The following is a 26,084-nucleotide window of genomic DNA, read 5'->3' on the forward strand; positions in this document are numbered from 1 at the left end:
TTTTTAGAGGGATGCTGTGAAGGTAGAAAAGATAAGCCTTGGCAATGGATTGGTTATGTGAGGTACCATAATGATGCAGGGGATACAAAGAGGTCTATGTGTCATAGATTTAGTGCTGGAAGTGATTGTAGAGATCTGCTAATCCTTTATTTTACAGATGAGGAAACTGAGGCCTTGAGAGAAGTGCCTTGCCCAGAGTCAAACAGCTAATAATGTCTTTAAAGTCTCCCTGGTGCCTAGTCCTGTGCACTATACACTAAACCACCCTTTCTCTCACCATTTTGAACACTTCACAGATATGCTAACCAACTTCTATTATTCCAGTTTTAGAGTGTATGTTGCTAGGGATGGAGGAATATGGGGAAGGGGGTTAAGTAACTTCCTCAAGGTAATAAAGGCAGTGAGTGATAGAGCTGGGAATCAAACCTAGGTCACCTCATTTCATATCTAAGATTTCCTTTGTGCCACGCTGTCTCTTGGAAGAATGGAGATCAAGATCAATCAGTAAACATTTATTAAACACCTGTTATGTGCCAGGAACTGTGCTAAGAGCTGGGGATGAAAAAAGAGGCAAATGACAGCCCCTGCCCTCCAGGAACTTATAATCTAATGGAAGTTCCTGTTTTCAGGAGAGTAAGAAGCTCTCATTCTATTGGGGTGGACCTGGGGCAGAGATCCAACTTGTACAAAGGGAAATGAAAGGTAATTTGAGGATTTGGAAAACATTAAGAACTGGTAAGTGTTAGAGGGTAGTGCTGATAGAAAGTGCTACCTGAAGGAAGATAAGGCTTTTGAAGAGGAGCCATGAGGAGGGAGGGAGTATATTCCAGGAACAGAGGATAGCTTGTGCAAATACATGCAGGCAAGAGAAGGAATGTTGAGTTTGGGGAATAGTCCAGTTTGGCTGAAACATCAGCCAAAGGAATAATGTGAAATATGACTGGCAAGTTAAGATGGTGTCAGATTGAGGAAGGCTTTTAAATGCTAGGTAGAGTTTTTTATTTTATCCTAGAGGCAAGAGCCAATGAAGGCTTTTGAGCAGGGAGTGATATAATTGGACCCGTGTTTTAGGAAGATGATTTGGTAGCTATGTGTGTGGACAGATGGATGGACTGGGGAGGGGAGAGATTGGAAATGGGTCAAGTACAGGAGGATGGGGGGGGTGAGGTGGTATGGTCAGTGGGCAGGCAATTAGGAGCTTATTGCAATAGTCCGGGCAACAGGTGATGAGAGCCTGGTAACTATGTAAGTAAATAACAACAATAATTACAGCAGTAGTTGGCATTTATATAGCACTTTAAAGTTTGGAAAAATCCTTTAAAAATATTTCATTTTGTCCTCATGTCAACTTTAAGAAGCAGGTGATATTATCTCTATTTTGCAAGTGAGGAAACTGAGGCAGGCAGAGAAGTTAAGTGACTTGCTCTGAATCATTCCAGCTATTAAGTGCCAGTGGCAGCTGGTGGCTCTTGGTCTGGAATCAGAAAGAACCAAGTTCCATTGTGGTCTCAGATACTTACTAGCTGTATGACTCTGGGTAAGTCACTTTACCTCTGTTTGCCCCAGTTTTCTCAATTGTAAAATGAGGGTAATGATAGCATTTACCTTACATGGTTATTATGAAGATTAAAAGAGATAATATTTGTAAAAACATTTAGCATCGTGCCTGGCACGTAGCAGGTACTATACAAATGCTTGTTCTCTTCTCTTCCCTGAGGCTGGATTTAAACGTGGGTCTTTCAATTCCAGATCCAGTACTCTAGCCACTGTACCACCTTACTGCCAAGGGGTGAATGGTGAGAGATGATGTAGAGGTAGAATTGATTTATTTTTTTGAATAGCTTGATGGTTTTGAGTGAATATTGGCCGTTGAGAATTAAGATTATTCCTCTCAGTGCCATGTGAAAAAGAAGAAAGAGTGCTGAGTCTGGGCAAAGTTTCAAATCCCATCTGTGTCTCTACCTGTGTGGTCTTCCCTGCACAATTCACTGAGCTTTTCTGGGCCCCAGTTTCTAATTGATAAAAGTGAGGTGTTTGGAATGGATGACCTGTAAGGTCTCTGTAAATTATCCCAATGAACCGTTTACAAAGTTAACTTTGAAAGAAGTGTTCAATATAGAGAATTTAGGACCTTTAATTATAAACCAGATAAAAATGCAAAGTGGAACCATATGTATTCCTTCTTTAAAATTTCAGCAGATAAACTATTTTAAGATGTACACATTGATAATAAGGTTGACGCATGCATTGCAGAGCTAGCTCAGTGTTTGGGAGGCTCTGAAGGAAAAGTATGGGAGAGAAAAGGTTAATTAGACTGACAACCAAACTGAAAGTCTCCAGAGCCATTGTGCTGACCTCATTGTTGTATGCCTGTGACACCTGGAACAGTATACCAGCATCATGCTCTCTACTTCAGAAAGCACAACTCTGATGGGCTGGCCACGTTGTTTGAATGCAAAATGTACACTTGCCAAAAAGACCGTTTTATGTAGAACTCACACAGGGCAAGTGTTCACATGGTGGTCAGAAGAAGAGATACAAAGACACTCTCAAGTTCTCTTTTAAGAGCTTTGGAATTGATTGTGTGACATGGAAGACACTGGCACAGGACCGCTCAGCATGACGTGCCCTCGTGAGAGAAGGTGCTGTGCTCTATAAGCAAAGCAGAATTGAAACAGCTTAAGAGAAATGCAAGATATGCAGACTTAGAGAATCTACCCCAAAGGTTCACAAGGAGTATTTGTGCCCGACCTGTGGTAGAACATTCCAAGCTCATATTAGTCTGATCAGCCACAGTCAGACACACTAAAACTTGACTCTAGCATAGTGATGTCATTTTGGTTCCTTTCGAAAATGAAGGACAACAACAATGGCCTGAGTCAGCACTGACCAAGAAAATAATCCTGAAGACCCCACCTATAGGACAAGCTAGCCTAGCTGAAGCAGCAAGGTACCCTGAGAGAGATGGGGGTGGGGGAATGTGGCACATTCCAGACCAATTAAACCATCAGTAAAACCATTTGGACCACCACCTTCCCTCAGACCCCCATGGAGAGAGCTCAGGACCCTGAACCCAATAGCCCTGGTAGTAGCAATGCCTCTTAGAACACCAACTCCTACAGCCATCCCTGAGAAAAGCAGTCACTGGAGAAGGGACCCATTTTTTTCACCCCAGCAAGTGCTCCCAAAGCCCTGGGAATGGCAGCACCTCCAGACCATCAGTCCTGACTGCAGTCCAACTTCCAGAGTCATCATCCCACTCAGCCCTTGTGGAGATGTAGCCTGGCAACTGCTTCTGTTGGTACTTTAGCCACAGCTACCAAAGACCTAGAAAAACTGAACATTTCTTAACACCAAAGTCCTTGGCACTGTCAAATAGTTCAACATCAGAAATGAAATGGTTTTGTCAATGGAAATGATACAAAAGAATGTGCATTACTGTCTGCTTTGCCACTGCATCCTAAGGACTGTGGGACCTGTTCATCAGACTTGTAGCTGAAATCTTCTCTATGTGTCATCTTCCCCACTAGAATGAGAGCTTTCCAGTGGCACCACTACTATGTCTATACCCCTCCCCTACAAGAGAGCAAAGAAAAAGAACCCACATATGCAAAATATTTATAACAGCTCCTTTTTGGATACCAAGAAATTGGAAACTAAGGTGGTACCCAGCTGCTGAACAAATTATGGTACATGAATGTAATGGAGTACTATTTGCTGTAAAAAATGATGAAAGGCATGATTACAGAGACACCTAGGAAGACTTATCTGAACTAATGCAGATGAACAGGATGAGAACAATTTATGCAACAACAACATTATAAAGACAAACAATTTTGAATGATTTAAGAACTCTGAATAATGCAAAGTCCAACTATGATTCCAGAGGACCAACAATGAAGCATATTACTCCTGCCAGAAAGGTGATGGATTCTGGGTGCAGAATGAGGCATTTAAATTTTTGAACACAGCTGATGTGGGAATTTGTTTTGCTTGACTGGGCATACATTGTTAAAAGGGTTTTGCTTTTCTTTTTTCTTTTAATTGGAGAGGAAGTAGAAGAGAAAAAAATAGGTTTTTTGTTAACTGAAAGTTTTGATTTATAAAAAACATCTTGAGCTCCTTGAGAGCAGAGACTATCTTACTTTTCCCTTTGTCTCTTCCTTGTTTAGTACCATGCTTTTATAAAGTAATCTCTTAATAAGTGCTTTTTTGCACTCATTCACTCATTCCTCAGTAGATTCAGTCAGTAAGGCTGGGATGGCCATTGCTCTGGCACTCACAGATTGTCTTGTCTTTATCACAACTGCACCTCAGGATTCCAGGATAATGAAGTGTGTAAAGTGAAAAAATATAATCAGGGCTTCATAGAAGATAAACTCAGAGATGTGTTTGAGGCCAAGGCAGAACATGTCCTAGCATAGCTTTGGCTGGATACTTATCACAACATTGGCAAGATAGCCTAATGGGTATCATCTCCTTTTGGGGCATAAGAATTCTCAAAGAGGGGGGCGTGACCATTTCCTGGGCAAGATCATCGTAAAGTGAGATATATAGTGATATATATTGCAAAAGTTATGCTGAAGTGAGTGAAATCCTACAGTAGAAAAGGGAAGGAAAGTAGCCCATTGTAAATGAGGAAGATGAGCTGTTGCCCATCATTGCCTGCACATACATATACTTTTTATCATTATTTTTTATTTAGCATTTTATTTTTTCCCAGTTACAAGTAAAAACAATTTTTAACATTCATTTTTAAAACTTTGAGTTCCAAATTCTCTCCCTTCCTCCCTCCCCACCCCACCTTCCATTGAGAAAGCAAGCAATTCAATACAGGTTATACACATGTAGTCATGCAAAACATATCCATAATGGTCATGTTGTGAAAGAAAACATAGACAGAAAAACCTCAAGAAAAATAAAGTTAAAAAAAGTATGCTTCAGTCTGTATTCAGACACCATCAATTCTTTCTCTTCGGATGGATAGCATTTTTCATCATAAATCCTCCAGAGGTGTCTTGGATTGTTGTATTGCTGAGAATAGCTAAGTCATTTACAGCTGATCATCTTACAATATTGCTGTTACTTTGTACACAGTACAGTAGCCCGTGCAAGTCTTTTTAGGTCTTTCCAATAGCATCCTGCTCATCATTTCTCATAGTACGATAGTATTCCATCATAATCACATACCACAAACTGTTCAGCCATTCCCCAATTGATGGGCACCCCCTTAATTTCTAATTTTTTGCCCCCAGAAAAGAGCTGCTATAAATAGTTTTGTACATTTAGGTCCCTTTCCTTTTTGTTTTTTTTTTTAATCTCTTTTGGGTTATAGACCTACTGGTGGTACTGCTAAGTCAGAGGGTATGCATGGTTTTACAGCCCTTTGGGCATAGTTCCAAATTGCTCTACAGAATGGTTGAATCAGTTCTCAACTCCACCAACAATGCATTAATGTACATACGCTCTTGAACAGTTACTAAGCACCTACTATGTTCTAGGCACTGTGCTAAGCACTTTGCAGATATTTCATTTGATTCTTATGACAATCTGGGAGGGAGGTGCTATTATTATCCCCATTTTACAGATGAAGCATCTGAGGAAAACAGGGTAAGCCCAGGTTGACACAGCTAGTAAGTGTTGGAGGCCAGATTTGAATTCAGATCTTCTGATTCCAGGCCCAGTACTCCATCTCTGTGTCACATATAATTGGATATATGTGATATAAAAACAAAAGGCAAAAATAATAAAAAGAAATAGTATGTAGGAATGACAAAATCCTAACAAAGCCTGGTAAGATGTAATAGCCTGATGTCCCGTAAATATATTTAAAAGGGTTTTAAAATAATAACATAGGTGGCAGGGAGGAGAGAATTGCTTATGCTTATTATTCATGAAGTTATGTATCATAGAGAGTAGCTATAATGAAGGAAAAATACTAATAGTTGAAACACTCAGCAGTTCATAAGATAAAATTCATGGAAAGAATAAGTAATAAAACCCAGACCTTAAATACTTCTGCACAAATACTTCAAATTTAGGTAATAAGTACAAAGAACTAGAGGTTCCAATGTAAGGAGGCAAATTTGACTTCACAGGTATCATTGAGTCTTGGTAGGCTGAAACTTAAACCTGGAATATGGCTCCGGGTAGGTATGACTTGTTCTGAAGAAATAGGCTAGTAAAGAGGAAGAGGCCAGAAAATGTTTATGCTGTTAAGAAATTCAGGAACCAAAAGTGGGAAGCATAGTGGAGAGCATTTGGATAAGGTTGAATGGAAAGAGAAACAGAAAGTGATTTTGTCTTTGGATTATGTTAGAGAGACCATTTTCTGTTTCATTTCTTACCTAGCCCTTGATCATTGAATGGGCAATGCCTCAGACAAACTGGGGCTTGGGAAATGATCTTAATTTAGAAAAGCTAAGGTCATCCATTGCATCCCTGGCTACCACCTGTTGTCTTGACTTCTTGCCACTGGATTCTGATAGCTCTGGAGTAGAAAGTGAGACTGATGACTTTGCTCAGCTCTGTCTCACTTAAATCCAGTTCATGAACATGTCAAGCCATCACCCGTGTGATGTCTTTGGTCCTCTTAGAAAATGAAAGAGGGACAAAAACAAACAAGGCCTTCAAGAACCTCAAGAGCTGGGGCTACCTGTTGTCATCCAAGGATATCAAGAAACAGCTTTTGTGTGTGGTGCAGCCATTGATGTCTCTGGAAATGTCAAGTATTGACTTAGCCTGCTGACCTAGGTCAGTGTGAATGTGATTGCTCTAGACTCTATCTTTTCAATTGATGACAAGGTCAAGTATAATGAGAAATATCACAGTCATTAGGTTATGGGTCTCAATGGCTGATGGATGAACAGGTGGAAAATCTGATGCTGAAGTGGGCACTCTGTGTGTTGTTGTGTGGGTGGCCCCAGGCAAGAGCTGTTTAACGAGGTCACAGAATATGCACAAGGTTTTGTGTCCCATCCATTTTTTTCCTTTCCTTTTCTTTTTGCTCTCTGTGTGTGTGTGTTTTGCTTCTTGGTGAGGCAGTCAGGGTTAATGACTTGCCCAGGGTCACACAGCTAATAAGCGTTCCATTCATTGTTGATGGTGGCATCCTGAATACTAGCCACACTGCTTACCATCCCTTACCACATCCTTTCCATCACTGTGGGTTTTCCACAGTGATGATGAGCCATTTATTGATGGCCACTAATGAGGTTCATGGCTAGTACATTTTCTCCAATGATGTAGGGTAAAAGAGATGTTGGGGAATGGACTTCCTGTATACTATGGAAAAGAACTAGGTAGATAGTGAAATAGGCAAGACGGAAGTAGCCCAAGGCATGTCTGGGACGTTGAAGGACAAAGAGTCCCCCCCCGCCCCAAGTTCATTCCTTACTTGGTGGCGGAAATCCAAGACTCTTGCCAAGATATTGGTGCCAAAAGTCACGATGTGCTCTGGGGAGCTGAAATTTGAGAAGACATCATTTACACAAGTGGGTAACCCTGACTCCATTCATATGAGAAGTGGCTCTTTTAAGAGGTGAGCTGGTCTGATTTCATTTCCCCTCACCTCTCCTTCTTCCAGTTTTTCAATAAAAAGCTAGACACAGTGGAAAAATATAGTCCGTGGAATTGTGGAATCTCAGAGTTGATAGAGGCCTCAGAGACCATCTTTCTAGTCCAGTCCATATCTAAGAAAGGATCCTTTCTGTATTATCCGTATCTGTATTATTATGATGTACTTACTCTAACTGCACCTTGCACATAGTAGAGATAAAATGAACAGCGCTCGTGGCTTCAGGGGTCTTACATCCTACTGGAGGCATATGTGATGTAAAGTGATAGGTATTTAGATGTTAATTTGAGAAGGGAAAAAAAAAATCACTAGCACTTAGTGGACCCAGTAGAGGCATCTTGCCAGAGGCAAGCAACTGAGTTGAGCTTTGGAGGGAATTCCAGATTCTAAGAGGTGGAAGTGAGAAGGTTCTGCTTTCTATGTATGGAGGGACAGCTTTTTGCAAAAGTACTCAAATGGGAGATGGAATGCTGAGTTCTGGCTACTTGATACCCTGAAGACTCCATTTATTTCATCTCAGACACAATCACTGGGCACTCACAGGCAGCACTGGCTATGGGGAGTCTAGTTTATCTAGACTGGAAGGATCATGGAACAATATGAAAGGAGAGCCAAATTGTGAAGGACTTTAAATTCCAGACTGAGGAGTTTTTGTACATTATCCTAGGAGCCAATGAAGGTTCTTGAGTGATGGGGTCCTATTCGTGTCTTAGGAAGATCATTCTGGCAGCTGTTTGGAGGATGGATTGGAGAGAGCAGAGACTGGAAATAGGGAATTCTATTGGGTGGTCATTGCAGTAGTCCAGGTAAGATAGGATAAAGGTCTGAATTCATGTAAGGGGCCACATGAATGGAGAAGAGACAGACTCGAGATATGTTGTGAGAGTAGAATCAATCGAATTTAGCAACTGATTATACATGTAGGTGAGGAAGAGTGACAGGTCAAGGATGACTCCACAGAGCTGTGAACCTGAGTGACTTGGAAGGACAAGAGGTACCCTTGACAGAGCAATGGGCAAGTTGGGAAGAAGGGTAGATTTAGGGGAAGAAAATTTACCTAATGTGGCATTCCTCTACCACCTTTGCCGTCTTTTTGGCAGAGGGAAGCCTGACTTGGTTTGGTACCTTTTAAAATTGCTTGTTCTTGACGTGCTCCATCCACACAGGACAACTACTACCTTACACAGCCTTTGAATGTATTTATGTAGATACGTAGAAATAAATTAACCGTTCTCTGATTCAACTAACAGCTCTCTTTTTCCTGCTGAACACATGAAAACTCGAAGGAAGCAGTAGTTGGTGGTATGCTACTATCAATTTGGGACGTGGGATTCCTTTTATGTTAGCTCTTTTATTTTTTTCCATTAGTGGAAGAAAGTGTTTACTTTCTGATGTAGGAGAAGGTAATCTCTTTGCCTTTTTGACTTCTGTTACCAGATGTGTCCTGTTTGCTAAGCCTCGAATTCAGTGGGTTTAGCAATCCCCAAAGAAACTACTCTTGAAGCTCAGTCCTGGGACTTCGAAGCAACACTCTTGTTCAAGGTCTGTCAGCTCTGACAGTTACCACAAGATGATCAAACAGTTTCTGTTTCGATTGATGGTTTCAGCAAGTAGGGTAGTTGAGTTTCATAACCATTCAGAGGTGCCTTGGTGAGTGTGGCTTATAGAGGTGGGGGTGGAGAACTTTGGGGTTGGAAAGGCCCTGTCTGGGGGTGGTTGTGAATCTGACTGTGGTATTTACTAGAAGGCTTATAGTTTCTTTACTCATTGCTTTTGGGGACACAGTCTGCATAGCTACTTTTGACTTACTGGAGTGAGTGGGTAGTCACTGGAGGGTGATGGCTGAAGCTTATTATCTTGGTGGCTTGTAGAGCATCATTGCTTAATGGAGATGACTGCCCAGAAGCCCACTCTCCTGATTTGTGAGTCCCTGGTCCGGGCTACCTTTCCATGACATGTCCAGGCCATGATCACTTCACTCTTGGCATCACTTGTCACTCTCTGGTCATTTCCACCTTCTTGTCAATAGTCTTGCCCCCTCCACTTTTGGTGTTTCCCCCATTAGAATGTAAGCTCCTTGAGGGCAGTTTTTGCTTGTATTTGTATCCTCAGTGTCTGTTACATAATGACTGTTCCATGAATGCATTTTCTATCTATATAGAGATATGCCCCAGGACTTTTTATTATAGTGGTCATCCCAACTCCTCTTTTTATGTCTATTGTGGAGCTAATATCTATGCCCCAACAGACAAGCATGTCTGGGCTACTGGATGATCTTCCCCATAAAGCTGAGAGCAGACAGAAATAGCCAGAGAGTCAAGGCATCAGGAGCAGAAGTGGGGCTAGTGTAGGCATTTGAAGAGTTGTAGTTCTGGGTCTAGAGGAAGTAATAGTGGCTGAGAGTTTCCCTTCCCAGAGGTCTTGGCCCTCTATTATACTACAGCGTTCCACTTGTGATGAATAAGAGACAAGGAAGAACTAGGGTCCTCTACAGCCCAGCAGAAAGTGTCAACGCACCAGGAAACCATTGGAGAACATTGCTGTGGTCAGTGGTGGAGGGTAAGCAGATCAGCAGTAGCATCTCCTGGGAGCTGGTTCTGAATCTCCAATTCTGTGGCTGACGCCTGGATTTTCTCATTCCTGGTGTGTGGAAAAGTCAGTGGTGGGGGGACATTTAGATTACGAATGGAAAGCTTTGGGAGAATATATTAAACTTTATATGTGGAATGCTTGCACCTCCCAGTGAGAGTGTCTGAGACAGGCATCTGAACTGTGTTTGGGAAATCTTGGGCTTGCAGTGTGAATAGATTACAGATAGGTTATGGGTGGCCAGGGTCTAGGAGAGGTTACTGGCATATGAGAGAGACGACTTAGATTACCAGGCTCTGATAGATGAGCTTTCACCTTATCTTGATTGGAACCAGAGGTCTGCGTCACTTACCAGCCTTTGCTACATCATTGCCAAGTCATTTCCATACTGTATCTCACCCCCTTTCCAGCTCTCTCTCTGTGTTGTCTTCCCCAATTAGAGTGTAATCTCCTCCAGCACAGGGACTGTCTTGGTGATTGATTAACCCAGTACCTCACACATAGTAAGTACTTAGTAAGTAATCTGTCTTCCAATTCATAGAAATTCATAAGAGAGTTACAGTAACCCTCATAATGCTCTGCCTGTTTAATGGCAACACCATCTAATGTCATCAGCGTAAAGATTATGGCAGCACTTGAAATGTATATGGCAATGAAAGGAAAAATTACTGAAGCATCCAAAGGGATAGCTACTCAAGTGGTTAGGATCTTATTGGCAAACAAGATGAGGGACTTTCCCTCTTCCGTGGCTTGGATGTACCTTTCTGTAGGTGATTCTAAGCACTAAGAAGTGGTGGCTATGGAAGAAGCTGGTCTGATGGAGGAGGCAGAAGCAGATTCCAAAAAACTTAAATTTTAAACCAAAATTCTTTTTTAAAGAAACATAAGCAAGAAGTGGTTGTGTGTGTGTGTGTGTGTGTGTGTGTGTGTGTGTGTGTGTAGACTTAGAACTGGCTGGCTGGAGAGCAAGATAGGAACGGGGAGCAAGTGAAGGTAGCAACCACCTATCCATCTCAGGCACCCCCAGGGCACAGTTACAGGAGTAACTTCAGGAGCCCCAGGTAGGGTAGTAGGCAGCCACTGAGACATGGGGCAGCCAGAGACCTGTGTAAGCAGGGACTGAGCCAGGCATGGCTTTCCCCTACGCAGCCATGGGGTCTCTTCTGGTGATGGTGGCAGAGAACTGAGTCTGAGGTTGTTGAAATTGTTGGGGATTCCCTGACTGGTCCCCAGGGATAGCAGTTTAAGAACTCTTTGAGCAGACTTCAGCTCAGCTGCAAGGCCTGGTCTAAGTGAAGGATAAGGAAGGGGATAAGTATTTTTATAGTGCCTACTCTGTGTGTGCCAGGCACTAGGCTAAGTGTTTTGCAAATATTATCTCAGTGGATCCTCAAAACAGCCCTGCAAGGTAGGTGCTGTTATATTATCATTTAGCTAGTGTCTGAGGCAGGATATAAACTCTGGGGCAGGTAGATGGTGCAATGGATAGAGTGCTGGGCCTGGAGTCAGGAAAACCTGAGTTCAAATGTGACCTCAGACACTTAGCAAGTCACTTAAGCCTATTTACCTCCATTTCCTCATCTGTAAAATAAGCTAGAGAGGGAGATGGCAAACCTCTCCAGCATCTTTGCCAAGAAAACCCCAAATGGGGTCGTGGAGAGTCAGCTATGATAGAAGCCACTCAACAACAGCCCCCTCTGAGTCCAGGCCTGGCCCTTTATCCTCTGGCCAGCAGGAGCTGCTCTTCTACCCATTCACCACTCCACGTAGGTCAAAGTCAGAAACTGTAAAACACCTAAAACAAGCTGCTTTGATTTTGAGGGGAAACAGGAATGAGGAGCGTGGAAAATACTGAGAGTTTCAAGTCCCAGCCAAGCAATGCAGGAATATATTGCAGTGCTTAAAAAAATTGGATTTAAATTGGAATCTTCAGATGTCAGAGGAAGGATGAAGTGGGCAGGACCCTGCCCCATTGAGCTTGTGACTGAGAACATCATAAATAGTTACAGTCCCACTTTAGTGTATGTGCATACACACACACACACACACACACACACACACACACACACATATTTAACGTAAATTGTCAGGGTAATGAGGGCCAGGTCATGAAGAGCTGGATACAACTGAAATGACTGAACAACAAATTCTTGTTGGTTCTACCTCCACAACATCTTTTTATGTCTGTCCCTTTTTCTCCGCTCACACGGCTACTAACCTAGTCCAGGCCCTTATCCCTTCTTGACTGTACCATTGCAACAGACTCCTAATTGGTCTCCCTGTTTCCCAGTCACCTTTCCTAACCATTCTTCATTCAGTTGTCAACTCCACCTTTCAAGAAGCTTCTGTGGCTCACTATTACCTCTTGGATAAAATATAAGCTCTTCAGCTTGTCATTTAAAACCTTTCATATTTCATATTTTGATTCCAGACTACTTTTCCTGACATTTCATATTATTCTACTTTAAATAGTCTTATGTTTCAGCCAAATTTGCCTACCTGCTCTTCTCTGAAATTGGCATTCCATTTCCAATCTTTGTCTAAATTGTTCTTCTGGAATGCACTCCTTCCTCTCTTTTGCCTTTTAGAAGCTTTTGTGAAGCCTTTTGTGCCTTCCTTGGCTTTTGTGAAGCATTAGCTCAGGTTCTGTCCCCTATGGTAGTCTTTTCTGATTCACCAGCTACTTGTGTTTTCTCCCTTCTTAAGTTATCATGCATTTACTTACCTGGCTACGTGTAATATAATATCCCTTCAGTAAAATGTTGACTCGTGGAGAAGAGCTGTTTCATTTTTGTCAGTGCCTAACACAGTGCTTTGCATGTAGTAGGTGCTTTGTAAGTGCTTGGTAAATTGAATCAAGGTCCCACTCTAAGTGAGCTACTCTGAGTCAATGATATTAGACACCTGCATGTCTCTACCTGCAGTTTGTTTCTAAACTCTCTCCAGAATGTGAAATCACATTAATGGACCCTGTTGTAAATGACCAGAATAAAATCAGAATCTTTTCAGTGGAAGGTGTCCAACGGTAACTACCTTCTCAAAGAATGGAAACCTGCGGGCCAATGGAAGAGCCATTGTTCTATTTAATTGAAGCATAGATTTTTTTTTAATCTCTTGAAAATTCCTAAAGAATTGTTATTAGAATTTAATGTAATTTTAACATTAGGTTTTAATAGTCGTTCTTAATTTGATTAAAGAATAAAATGAAGGCCTATCCTCATTTGTGTACTGACTGAACCACTGGGGGAGTATTAATTTTTGATATGCTTTTATTAGGGCACGGTTGGGGGTGGTATTCATTCCCTCACTTTCTGGAAAGAGCTGAGGGTGAGCCAATAGGCAAAAGTGTAAATGGGTTTTGCTTTCTCAGTACAAAGAGAAAGCCAAGGGTTGTTATATTTTCATAGAATGTGAGCTTCTTGAGGGCAGGGACTGTTTTTTAGTCTTATCTTTGCATAAGCAGAGGTTAATATTATGCCCAGATTCTAGTAAGTACTTAATAGTAATAATTGTGATACCTGGCATTTAGATAGGGCTTTAAGGTTTGGAAAGCACTTTATAAATATTGTCTCCTTTGATCTTCATAATACTCCTTTGAGGTAGGTACTATTATTATCCCTATTTTATAGTTGAGGAAGCAGGTTAAATGACTTGTCAAGGGTGATGCAGCTAGGAAGTGTCTAAGGTCAAATTTGAACTCAAGTCTTTCTGACTACAATCCCAGTAGCTCTATTCACTATGACACCAAGAGGAGAAACAGTTTATCGTCTTCTGCTGATTCTGAATGTTACAAGTTGAAAGGTTGGGTCTGCTTGAAGGTAAAAATTAACCTCCTACCAAAATTAATGGGACTGGATCTGTACAGGGGACGTCTATGACAGAAGTAACAGCAAAAGGACGCCAAGTCAACACTGCTGGGGCTAGTTCTCACCCTCACTCTCATCATGCTAGTGTTGTCATAGAGACTGAGTTTACTGGAATGCTGTACAAAACCTTAGCAACTTAGACCCCAAAAGGACCTTAGAGATCATGAAATCTGACCCTCTCATCTTACAGATGAGGAAGCTGAGGACATTGGCTTTGTGCATAATAGAGTTTGCCTTGGGTGTACAATCACTGTTCTCAAAGTGGACCAATGACATCAGGAGGGTGATGGCTTGACTTGCAAGTGAATTAGATTTAAGTGAGCTGTGCAGTCATCAGCCTCACTCTCTCCTCCAGGAGTCCAGTGGCAAGACATAGATCAGGACAACTGGTGATAGTCCCCCTACAAGAACTATTTAATGACTGGGAATCTGTTGATTTTGTTTCTTAGTGTGCAAAGAGCTCATTTCCCTAGTTTGCTTTGTAAACTGGAAAGGATTCAGGAGCAATGGGGAATAGCTCTTGCTTGCAAAGGGCGTAGAAATGACCAGTTAACATGTTTGCTTACTAAAGTGTTTGATATTGTGTTTTATGAAAGCAATTATTAAAGTCACTATTCATTTCTTTAAAAATACATTTTTATTGATGTACTTTGTTTTTACAACAGCTTGATTTCATCCTGTATCCTCTCAGAAAACCATTCCATATAAAAAGAATGTAAGAAGAAAAATAAAAGAGGAAGAGGAAAAAAAATCAGCAAAACTGATCATATACATTAAAAAAAATCTGCCAATATATGTGATGTTCCACACCTATGGACCTCTGCAAAGGAGGTGGGGTCTTTTCATATCTTGAAACCATTATTCTGAAAATTTTTGGAAATAGGAAGTTGGCAAGAAAATATTTGTGCCCAAGTGTTCAAAAGACAGAGGATTCAGCTTTTGTTGCTGAATTGTTGCTGAATAATATAAATAACCTTGAGAAAACCCCAATGTTGGGGAAAACATTTCCATTAGAGACTGGCAATCAGCACTGGGGAGATTGAAAAGGGCGAAATCAAGACAAAATGTTGGCAGAACTTGGCCTCAGTCAGGAGGCATGCTTTTCTGGCGATGCTGGACTTGGTGCTTCATGCAAACTGATTTACTCACTTTCGCTCAACACAGTCCTGTTTTGTTGTCTTATCAACTTGGTCAGATGACATCTAGAGTACTGTGCTCAGCTTTGGGCAATGCACTTAAGAGATACATTAGTAGACTAAGGATGTATCCGTTGTCAGAAGTGTCTGAAGACTAAGGGATCAGGGATGGTTTCATTTGGAGAAGAGAAGATTTGAGAGACGTGATAGTGGTCTTGAGGATGGTCATGTGGAAGAGCAATTAAACTTATATAACATCCTGTTATAACTAGTTCATTGTAACTCTACGGTATAGTCTAGTGGCCCCTAAGGCTAAGTTTCTTCTTCTTTGGATTTTATCGAGTTGATTTTTGATGATAAGTTCTGAATTGAGTCACTCAAAGCCCCCAGTTAGGAAAATTCTTAATGCCTAGGCAGAGATTTGGCTCTCTGTCTCATCATATGTTTATTTCTATCTCTCCTTAACCCTCTGGTCTCTGTGATTGTGGTTTATTGGGGCAGCTAGGTGGAGAAGTGGATAGAGCATTGGCCCTGAAGTCAGGAGGACCTGAGTTCAAATTTGGCCTCAGACCAAACACTTGACACTTAACTAATTGTGGGACCCTGGGCAAGTTACTTAACCCTAATTGCCTATTAGGGGAGGGAATAAACATTTATTAAGTACCTGTTGTGTGCTAGGCACTGTGCAAAGCATTTTATAAATATTATCTAATTTGATCCTCATAACAACCCAATGAAATAGGTGCTATTATTATTCCCATTTTTCTTGGGACTTCCCTTAGCCTGGGCTCTCCACTCTAAGATACCTGTAGAAGCAATGACTCTCCTCCATAACTCCCTTCTCTGCCATAACTCAATCTTTCCCTGGCTCCTCAAAGGTGTGCTGGAAATGCCATGTTGCTACAACCTCTTGAATCCAGACCCTAAGAAATTTTCCTCAGTTTCTTAATCTGTAAAATGGAGATAATACCATCTGTAGTACCTACCTCCCAGGGTTTCTATGAGGTTCAAATGAGATAATGTATGTAGAGCATTAGATAATTGTCAGTTATTATTTGTTTCAGCCCTCTGAACAATAGTTGATTTTCATGGCAAAAAAATTTCACATATTTTAAAAACAGAAACTTAGGCATTTTTTAATTTTGTGAGCACATTTTCAGGCTTTTCCCCACAAACAAAAAATATTTCCATGCTTTATTCCTTTTATCTTTTTTTTTTTTCTACTTTTAAATTCTTAGTGGTAGCTCGGGGTCCCTTTGGTCAAAGTGTCAGTGTTCCACCTAGTGGTCATGAGCAGAATTGTTTTTACAGTGAGCTTATTTAAAAAAAGATGCCTAAAGAGCAGGACTTTTAACTAAAATGCCTTAGGTTTTGTCTAACCTGGGAGATAAATGACACTGTGTTTGCTAAGGAGATCTTACAGTGTTACTATTTACAGTTAGGAACACAAGGCAGTATGGTATTGTGCTGAGCTTGAAGTCAGGTAGACCTGCATTCAGATTCCATCTCTGCCATCATAGCTAGGTGACCACGGGCAAGGTACTTACTTCTCCCCAGTTTTCTCACCTGTAAAATAAAGACAATAATATTTTCAGCACCCACCTGGAGGAATTGTTAGACTCAAATGAGGTAAAGTACCATAAAGTGCTCTGTAAATTTTTGAATTTAATAGAAACATCACTTCTTGTTTCCAGTGAGGATTTTGGGTTTTACAGACACATGCTATCTGTGACTTATTTAAGAGTGGATGGTTGGGGAGAAGGCAGATATCATAGGCCGTTACTGGATCTGGACTAAGAACTTAAAGATATTAATGACTCATACCCTGTGGAACGAATCATGCTCAGTACTGAATAAGGAACAAAAACCCATGAAGATCCACTCAGTCCTTGCCCTCCAGGAGTTTGTAATCTCATTACCAAGAGAAGCCCTTTGACAGCAGTGCTGGTGACATTAAATCTTAATGGTTTGTCTTGGGGTTTGGGCCTCTTGTGAGATAATAGCAACCCTCTCTCTAGGTTCCAATCGTCCACTTGCATGTGGAGAGAAATGTTTTCATAAAGCGCTCCTGGCTTCCCAGAAAAATGCCACAGGGATCATTTTAATGACAATATGAGTCCCAAGGTGGTAGGGATTTCTAGGGAAACAAGTATATCTGTTCCATCTTGAAACTTATTTTGCTTTATTTTTTATTATCTTTTTGGAAGAAAGCTAACAATATGAAAATCTAAAACATTTCATTATGTTGGGAAAATATGGCTCTAAGCAAGGGTTCTTAACTTTTTCCGTGTGCCATGGACTCTAGTGGCCATTGGGAAAGGGCCTTTCTCAGAATGTTTTTAAATGCATCAAATAAAATACATTGGATTACAAAAGTAACCAATTTACATTGAAATAAAGATGTAACTTTTTTCTCTTCCAAATTAATGGGACACTTGAACTCTATCCAAAGACCCTTTGACTCAGGTTAAGAAGCCCTTCTCTAATTTGCCCCAACTGTGCTTGGCTTATAGTCAATCTCTTTGGAAATCCCATTACCCATCACAGTCCACTTTTAAGAAATGATGATGATGGGAAACAGGAAGAGCAAAGCTAAATAGAATCCATAGATAATATGGACACTGATTTTGGTTAATAGTTTTCCTTTTGTTGACTGGAGCCCATTCCACTTGTTTCTGGGCCAACCTGAAGGTCACCTCTTTTTTTCAGCCTGCCCCTCTTTTGGAGTTACTCAAAATAGCAAAGAATAGACCACCAAATCAGGCAGCTGGAAGTAGACTGAGAAGGAAAGGGTTAGGCTAATAGCCAAAATAGATAGAGATCCTGGGAAAAATCAAGGATTGACTGTATCTTCCTGTGATTCTCCCTGCCACCCCCTTTTTTCCACTGTTGTTTATTTTTCTTCAGGGTTGTTTTCAATTAGGCTTTTTGAAAGCTGAAGGCTACTTTCATATGAAATATGCCTGACCATGTAATGTTGTATTGCTTTAGCCAAAATAGACTTTGTCTGTTCTCCCCTCAACCCCCCTCACCAGGACTTTTGTGTTTAAAGATTTAGTTGTAGTTTTGGCTTAAAATTAGTTCTTAAAATCTTTTCTGTATGTGCCACTTTGAAAACTTGAACATCAATTACTTTTGTGGTCTTGGGCTGAATTTGTCCAGGATTTTCCTCCCCCACCTCTTTCTGGGCTCTCTCTGTTTATTCTAAGCAAGTGCTCTGCTTAGGGGAGAGATTGTTGAGTTTGCTTTTGCTGATTTTAGGGTTGGGTTTTTATTATTTTTTTTTGCATTTGTTATAATTTAACTGTAAAGGTTAATGGACTCACTGAAAAAGATCTATAGCTTTTGGTTTGCCAAGATTTTTTCATAGTTTCTTAGGGCTGTCATTTGTTTTCTTTGAACCATTTTAAAAAGAGCCTTCGGGGGAGGGACCAGAATGGGAAAGATTCCCCTAAAGAGTGCCCTTTCTTCCTATGGTGCCTGTGAACCCAAACCTCTCTACCACTATGTGGACACAGGGAAAAGGAGTGGTAGAGATGTGTCAGAAAGAAAAGAGGAAGAGGAGATGAAAGAGGAAAAGGAAGGCAGAAAGATCCTGCTGATTATCAGGAGAAATGGAATATTAGCTCTGCAAGGGAATTAGAGATGATCTAATCCAACACTCTCATTTTACAGATGTGGCCCCTGAAGCTTAGAGAAGCTTAGTTGATTTGGCCAAGGACATACAGCTACTTTATTGGCAGAACTGGGACTAGAATCCAGATCTCTTGATTACCAGATCAGGACTTTTTCCACTGTAGATCACTGCTTCCTTTAATTGGCCTCGGCTCAGTAGAAAATTAAAGCTGCCAAAACAAACAAATAAAAAACAAAACTGCCTTCCTTAGATAACTCCCATTTTCTGTTCCTTAGAATTATTTTTCTACGTCAAAATTTCATTCTGAGGATTTTCTTATCCTTCTTAGACTGATTACCCCTCTAGAAATTTTGTTCATGGTTTTTTTTTCCTGAACTTTTGACATCTTTTGACATCTGCTTTCCAAAAAAATCCTCTTCTCAGTCACAAATTCTAAGATGAAACGGTCACTTTCCTTCAAGACTTTTTTTTTAATCATTTCTACTTCTGCAACCTTCAGCTCTTCCTCGTGGTGAGAACACTTTTCATTAGATCTTTTGGTTTCTGAAAGATCAAATTATCATTAAGGCAAGCTAAGAAATTATGAATTGGTTTGTTTGAGAGACAGAGAGAGATACAGAGAGAGAGACACACACAGAGAGAGAGAGAGAGAGAGAGAGAGACAGAGACAGAGAGAGAGACAGAGACAGAGAGAGACAGAGAGAGAGAGACAGAGAGAGAGAGAGACAGAGAGAGAGACAGAGAGAGAATATGAATGGTACGGAAAATACCCAGATAATTGAAGTCATTCCTCACATCTGATGTCAGGATTGGAGGCTAAAATATACTCTGATAATATTACTTATGATTCTGCTTCCATTGATCTTCCCCTTGTAACCTTTTTACCTTTTTTTTTTTTTACCACTTATGACTCTTGGATTTCTTATCTACCTACTGACCTTCCTGGCTTTTTTAAAGTCCTAACTAAAACCCCACCTACAGGAAGCCTTCCCCAACTCCTCTTAATTCCAGTGCCTTCCTCTGTTAATTATTTCCTATTTATCTTGTATATAACTTGCTTTGTGTATATTTGTTTTCATGTTGCCTTCCTCACTAGCTTATAAGCTCTTTGAGGTCAGGAGCTATCTTTTGCCTTTTTTTATACACTCCAGCACTTAGCACAGTGCCTGGCACATAGTAGGCACTAAATAATATTTATGGAATGATATAAATACCTTTTCTTCATATCTGTATTATTAGCACAGAATAGAAGCTCTGGCTTTGTAGTCAGTCAACACGCATTTATTAAGTGCCTGCAACATCCCAAACACTGTGCTGAGCACTGGTTTATAAAGAAATAGGAAAACATTTTTGCTTTCCTCAAAGAGCTCATATTCTAATGGGGAAAACAACATGTAAATAACTAGGGGCCTATACGATATATATAGCCAGAGTAGATGGAAGGTAACCTCAGAGGGAAGGCACTGGGGAGGGATTTTCAAAAGTAGAATTTGAACTGAGTCCAAAGAAGAGGCAGAGGTGAAAGGGGGGGGTGTGTTGGGGAGGAGGGGAAGAGTACTCCAAGCTTGGAAGGGACAACCGGTGCAAAGTTATGAAGACAGGAGATAGTGTTGTGTGTAAAGAATACAAGTAGATTAGAGTAGCTGGATTGTAGAGTGTGTAGGAGGGAACAAAGTTTAAGAAGACTAGAAAGATGCTCTTAAAGAAGGTCTTCATAAGTCCATGAAGAGCTTTAAATGACCAACAGAAGACTTCATGTTTGACATTAGAGATTGGGAGCCACTGGGGTTTATCAAGTAAGGGGATGACATGGACAGAACTGCCCTTCAGGAAAATTAGCTGCTAAGTGGATAATGTATTGGAGTGAAGTTATGAGATCACCTAGAAGGATATAGGCAGGTAAAAAATGATAAGGCCTAGCTAGGACTGTGGTGGAAGGAGTAGAGGGAAGGGGATGTATATGAGAGATTTTGATTAGAAAACAGATTGCATTTATGGGGTGATTACCAGGGAGTAGTCAAGGATGTCACTGAAGTTGTGAGTCTGGGTGACTGGGAGGATGCCTTTGACAGTCATGAGAAAGTTGGGATGAGAGAAAGAGAATGAATTCTGTTTTGGACATATTGAGTTTGAGGTTTTTCCTGGATATTTGAGATTTCTAAAAAGCAGGTGGTAATGTGAGACTGGAGTTCAGGAGATAAATTAGGGCTGGATAAATAGATCTGAGATGGTAATCCAACATATGGAAATTGATAAGATTACCAAGTGAGATAGCATAAAGGGAGAAGAGGGCCTGTGACAGAGCCTTTGGGGACACTCATGGTTGGTAGGCGTGACATGGATGAAGATCTAGCAAGTCAAACTGAGAAGGGGAAGTTAGGTAGATAGGAGAAGAACTAGAGGACAGAATCACAAAAACCTAGAAAGGAGAGAAGATCTCAGAGAAGCTTGTTATTAACAGATGATTAAAAACTAGCTCTCAAAGAATCAGGCTTTGGAAAGGTAAGGAAGCATGAGGATGGAAGAAAGGCAAGATTTGGTAATTAAGAGATGATTGGTAATTTCGGAGATGGCTGTTTCAGTTAACTGATGAGTTTGGAAGCTAGGTTGCAGAGTAGAATAAATAGGCAGAAAATTTAGGTGGCGTTCTCGAGGAATTTTTAGTTATAAAGAGGAGGAGAGATATTGGACAATAACTAGCATGGACAGGAAGATCAAAGAAGGGTTTTATTTTTTTGTGACCAGGTTACATCTTATGGGCTTCTCACTAAACAACTCTCAGGCTCTTGCCCCCAACTCAAAACTTACTCTGGGACCGTCAAAATGTGGGTATGTCATCTCAGCAAGGCTGAGGCTGTGGTGATAGGATTAGAAGGTGTGGCAGCTGTGAACTTGGCCAGATGGACACCAGGATTTCATGGCAGACAAGGAAGGCTTTGGGGCTGCCCATGAGGAGGATTTGGATGAGAGGGTCTTAGACCACAAGAGAGAAGAAGATTTGCAGGAGATCCAGAAGCTGGACCAAGACAATGAACATCTAACCAAGTATAAGCAAGTGTTGTTGGGACCCATTCCTGAGGCTATGGATCCTAGCCACCCCAACGTGCAGGTGAGAGTGGTGTGTGAACAGGCACCTGGATCCATTACCATGGACCTGACAGAGGACCTGGAATTGCTTAACAGCTAGGTGTTTGTGATGAAGGAATGTGTGGATTACAAAGTGGAAGCTCCCTTTAAGGTCAATCAGGAGATTGTCTGTGGCTTGAAATATCTGTCTCACACCTACCACAAAGGGCTGTGAGTGCATGAGGCCATGTACATGGTGGGGCATTATGGGCCAGAACATTCCCTGGTCAGGCTGTCGGGGAGCTTGCTAGGGTAGCTGAGAGCCTGTGATTGGATCACTAAGTGTGAGTCCCTCCTTCCTTTATCCTTCCATTTTGGGCCTTCCTCTGGCTCCCAACAACCTCAGCTCAGGAAAGGGCTGCCTCCAACTTCCTCCCCCTCCAGCTCCCACCCATGCCTAACCCCTTCCTTCTCCTTGAAGGTCTCCCTCCTGGGGACCTAGCACAATTTCTCTACCCCGATACGGATTCCAAAGCACTTGACCTGATCCTCTTCCTCCTTTACATGCCCCTCATAGTCATCCAAGCTCAGTAGGAAGGGGCAGTTCCATCACTTTTTCCCTCAACCCCTTCAAAAGACCCCTTTGTGTCTGTACCAGGTTATACAAACCCTGTCTCTGGTCATCCCCTTATCCTGGTCCTCCCTTCTCAGGGTCTAACAGCCATATTCCTGGAGGAGCCTTCCAGGGACAGGCGGAAGTAGAATGGGATGGAACATGTAGGGAGCAGTATAAGCCTTTAGCCATCTCTACCCACCTGGAAGGGGCTTGTGTCTGTAATGGAAGCTTATCAGAACTGCCTTGTGTCCTTTGGCCTTCACCTCTCACCTGTCACATTTCTGTGGTGGCCTGGCATTGCTGGGGCTCAGTCACCCGAGAAGGGGGTGCTATGCTCCAGCCTGTCTCCCCCTACCCATGCTGAGGGGTTCCCATTCTCTCCCCCAATTAACTTTTGCCTGTATTCTCAACTGTTCCCACTACACTTCACCAATTTCTGCCTTCCCCCAATATGGTCATATCTAGGATTCCCCAAAGAAAAGAAAAAGACCCTCAGCTCTCATGCCATTACTCAGGCTACAGAAACATCAAACATAAGGCTTTATTTGACTCCACAGAAAATGCAAAGCACCCAAATTTGAGTCCACAAACAAGGAAATTCTCTTTGCATCTTCAATAAACCCACCTCCTCCAGGGGTCTTATACCGTTCTGCTGTTGATCCCTCCCCTGCCTAGGGGATGGGAGAAAAGCAACCTTCTATAGTTATCCCTTCCACATCTCCAGGGTTAGGGGCACAGGGCCCCAAGATCTGGAAATCCATGTAAAATATTTTGGCCTTCCTTCAGACCAGAGAAGAAGTCTGAATTATTATGGTATTAAAAGATAAAATATGTTGATATTATACATATATATGTATATATATGTACATATATATATATGTGTGTGTGTGTGTATATGTGTGTGTATATATATATGTATATACGTGTGTATGTATACACACACACACACACACACGCATATTTTATGCATTTCTGAGTCTCTAAACTTTTTCTGTCATCTGCTGGCCTTTGGATGTCTTCTACGGCTTCTGCAAAACTCCCTAAAAATTCCCATTTAACTTCTTACGCCGACCAGCAATATATCATTGAAACCGAGATGGGGAAAGTTGGGATGTGGAGGATAACTGTACTCTGGTAAGCCTCTCCTCCGATAGGAACTTAGTCTTCTGTCTTCTCTTATGTAGTCTTCCAGACTTCTCTGGGATTGAAGGCTCCCTGTAAAAGGACTATGTACTTTGTACTATGTACTTTGGGTACATAGCTATTGACCTCTTTTAAATCCCATTCTTAGGCATTATCTTCTTAACCAGCTGGTTTACTTCTCACCATTACAGCGGTGATTCCTTTTGGTTATGGGTCTGACTAGAAGCAGGGCTTCTTAAACTTTTTCCACTTCCCGGACCCCTTTCCCGCATTTCAGCAGCGTTTGTTAGTGCTGCGTGGGTGTGGTGGCATGCACAGTGCAAAGTGCCCATGCTTTATGTTCAGAACCAAGGCTGCAGTGAAGTTTCAGGATGCAACACAGGTAAGCGCTGCCTGGATTCATTGTGTGTTTGATTTTTAATTAATTTTTGCTTGTTGTGTGTTCAGAAACCTTTTACTGTTGCCAAACCCACAGTTTAAATAGCACTGGACTAGCGGACCAGTAAGGTACCTTCCAACTCTTATACTTTGTGATTCATAGAGACACTTTCTAGGTTTGTTCTGGTGCTAACTTTAGACTCTCTGACTCAACTCAGACATATAACACAGGAAAACAGCCCTCCTGGTTTTTCACAGCCGCTTGTGGTGGAGCAGCATTGAGTATTTAGGGGGGTCAACTGACTTCTGAGGTCCCTTCTTACTCTAAAGAGTTTGTGAGCTATGAAATGATGTCAACTACAAGGCCTATATTATACAATAAGAGGATCTCAGCGTCTCTGTTTACCCACAAAAACGACAGGCTGAATCCATATCACATATAAAATGTTCAGAAAGCTGTTGGAAGAAATTTTACCTGATGCTTATTTTTTTCTTTTTGAAAATTTATTGTTATATATGTTTTTACATTACCTAGATTTCCCTCTGACTCTTTTCCTCTCCCCCTTCCCAGAGAGCCATCCCTTATAACAAATTACTTTTTTTAAAAAGAAAATTGAACAAAACTGATAAGTACATCAAAAATAATCTGACAATGAAGTAATCAATCAATTGCACATCAGTGGATACCCACACCCTCCACCCCTGCAAAGGAATGGGACAAGGTGTCCTCTCATATCTCTTCTTGCTCTGTGTAATTTTGCAACATTCATTTTCACTTGTTTTGTGTGTGTGTGTGTGTGGGGGGGCTTGTTCTTTCCATTTACATTATTGTTGTCACTATTTATATTGTTTTCCTGGCTCTTTTTTTTTTCACTTTGCATCAGTCATGTAAGCCTTTCCGTGTTTCTCTGTATTCTGTCTGTTATTTCTTATAGCAGAATAATAATATTCCATTACATTTATGCTGGCATCCCTTTTTATTTTTTTATATTTTTTGTACCCTTTTTTTAAACATCCTTTTTGCATCTGGTCTTCACAGATACGACTTAAGTCTGGATGAAATGAGAGATTTGACATTTCAGAGAGTGAAATTTACCATGGGCTTACCTCAGTTAAAACGTGCAATTCAGGAACAGGTAAGTTGGTTTGGGGTTTTTTTGCGTGTGATTTTTTGTGAAATTATCCCCACATAGTCTATTTTTTTTTCAGTCAATAATCATTAACTATCTACTAAGTGTCGGGCACTGTGCTAAGCACTGAGGATACAAAAAGTCCCATAAAATACACCCTGTCCTCAAAGGATTCACAATCTAATGGATATAAGTACAAAAAATCCTTACTCTGAAGGTGTTTACATTCTAAAAGGGAAAGCAACAAACACGTATATAAATATATCCAGAATAAATATAAAAAGAATAAATACAAGTATATGTGAAGCAGTTAAATATCAAGTCATTTGGAAGGCAGGACAATAGTATTTAGAATCAGGAAAGACTTGATACAGAAGCTCTTGCTTGAGTTGCATCTTAATGGAATTGACTTTTCTGAGGTGGGGGGTAAGGAGGGAGTGCATTCCAAGAATGGGGGACAATTAGCACAAAGGCAAGGAAGTGGGTGATGGAGTGTCTCGTGTGAAGAACAGAGAAAAACCTTGTATTTGTATTTTCCTAGGAGTAATAGAAAGCCACTGGATATAAGCAGGGGAATCAAATGCTCAGATATGGACTTAGCGCAAACTACTTTGGCAGCAGGATGAAGGATGAACTGAATTGGTGAGAGGAGAGGCAGCAAGACCAATTTAAAGCTTGCTGCAATAAACTTGAGATTTGAGGAAGGCCTGAACTAAGGCAATATGTATCTGTGAGAAGAGAGAAGAGATCAAATGTGAGTCATGTTGTGAAGGTAGAAATGACAAAATTTGTTAACTGATTATATGTGTAGAGGTTAGTAAGCTGTCCAAGATAATTCTGAGATTATGAACCTGGAGTACTGAAAGGATGGTAGTGTCCTGAAGAAACAGGGAGGATGCTATTATTCCATTATGGTGTGGAAATGATGAGCAGGCAGACTTCAAAAA

At 41.1% G+C, this 26,084-nt stretch overlaps 1 protein-coding gene across 3 annotated transcripts in view; it reads left to right on the forward strand.

Annotated features, from left to right (window-relative positions):
- Positions 1–26,084, forward strand: part of ACOXL (acyl-CoA oxidase like) — a 539,860-nt gene that overhangs the window by 31,996 nt on the left and 481,780 nt on the right. For all 3 annotated transcript variants that reach the window (XM_078149677.1, XM_020987606.2, XM_020987628.2), the window contains exon 2: positions 25,047–25,143. In XM_078149677.1, the coding sequence (XP_078005803.1) occupies positions 25,069–25,143 (75 nt within the window). In that variant the 5' untranslated portion in view covers positions 25,047–25,068. The remainder of the gene's footprint in view (positions 1–25,046; positions 25,144–26,084) is intronic.

The sequence above is a fragment of the Phascolarctos cinereus genome, unplaced genomic scaffold, assembly GCF_003287225.1.
Source record: "Phascolarctos cinereus isolate Bilbo 61053 unplaced genomic scaffold, phaCin_HiC Scaffold_2;HRSCAF=192, whole genome shotgun sequence".
NCBI lineage: Eukaryota > Metazoa > Chordata > Mammalia > Diprotodontia > Phascolarctidae > Phascolarctos > Phascolarctos cinereus.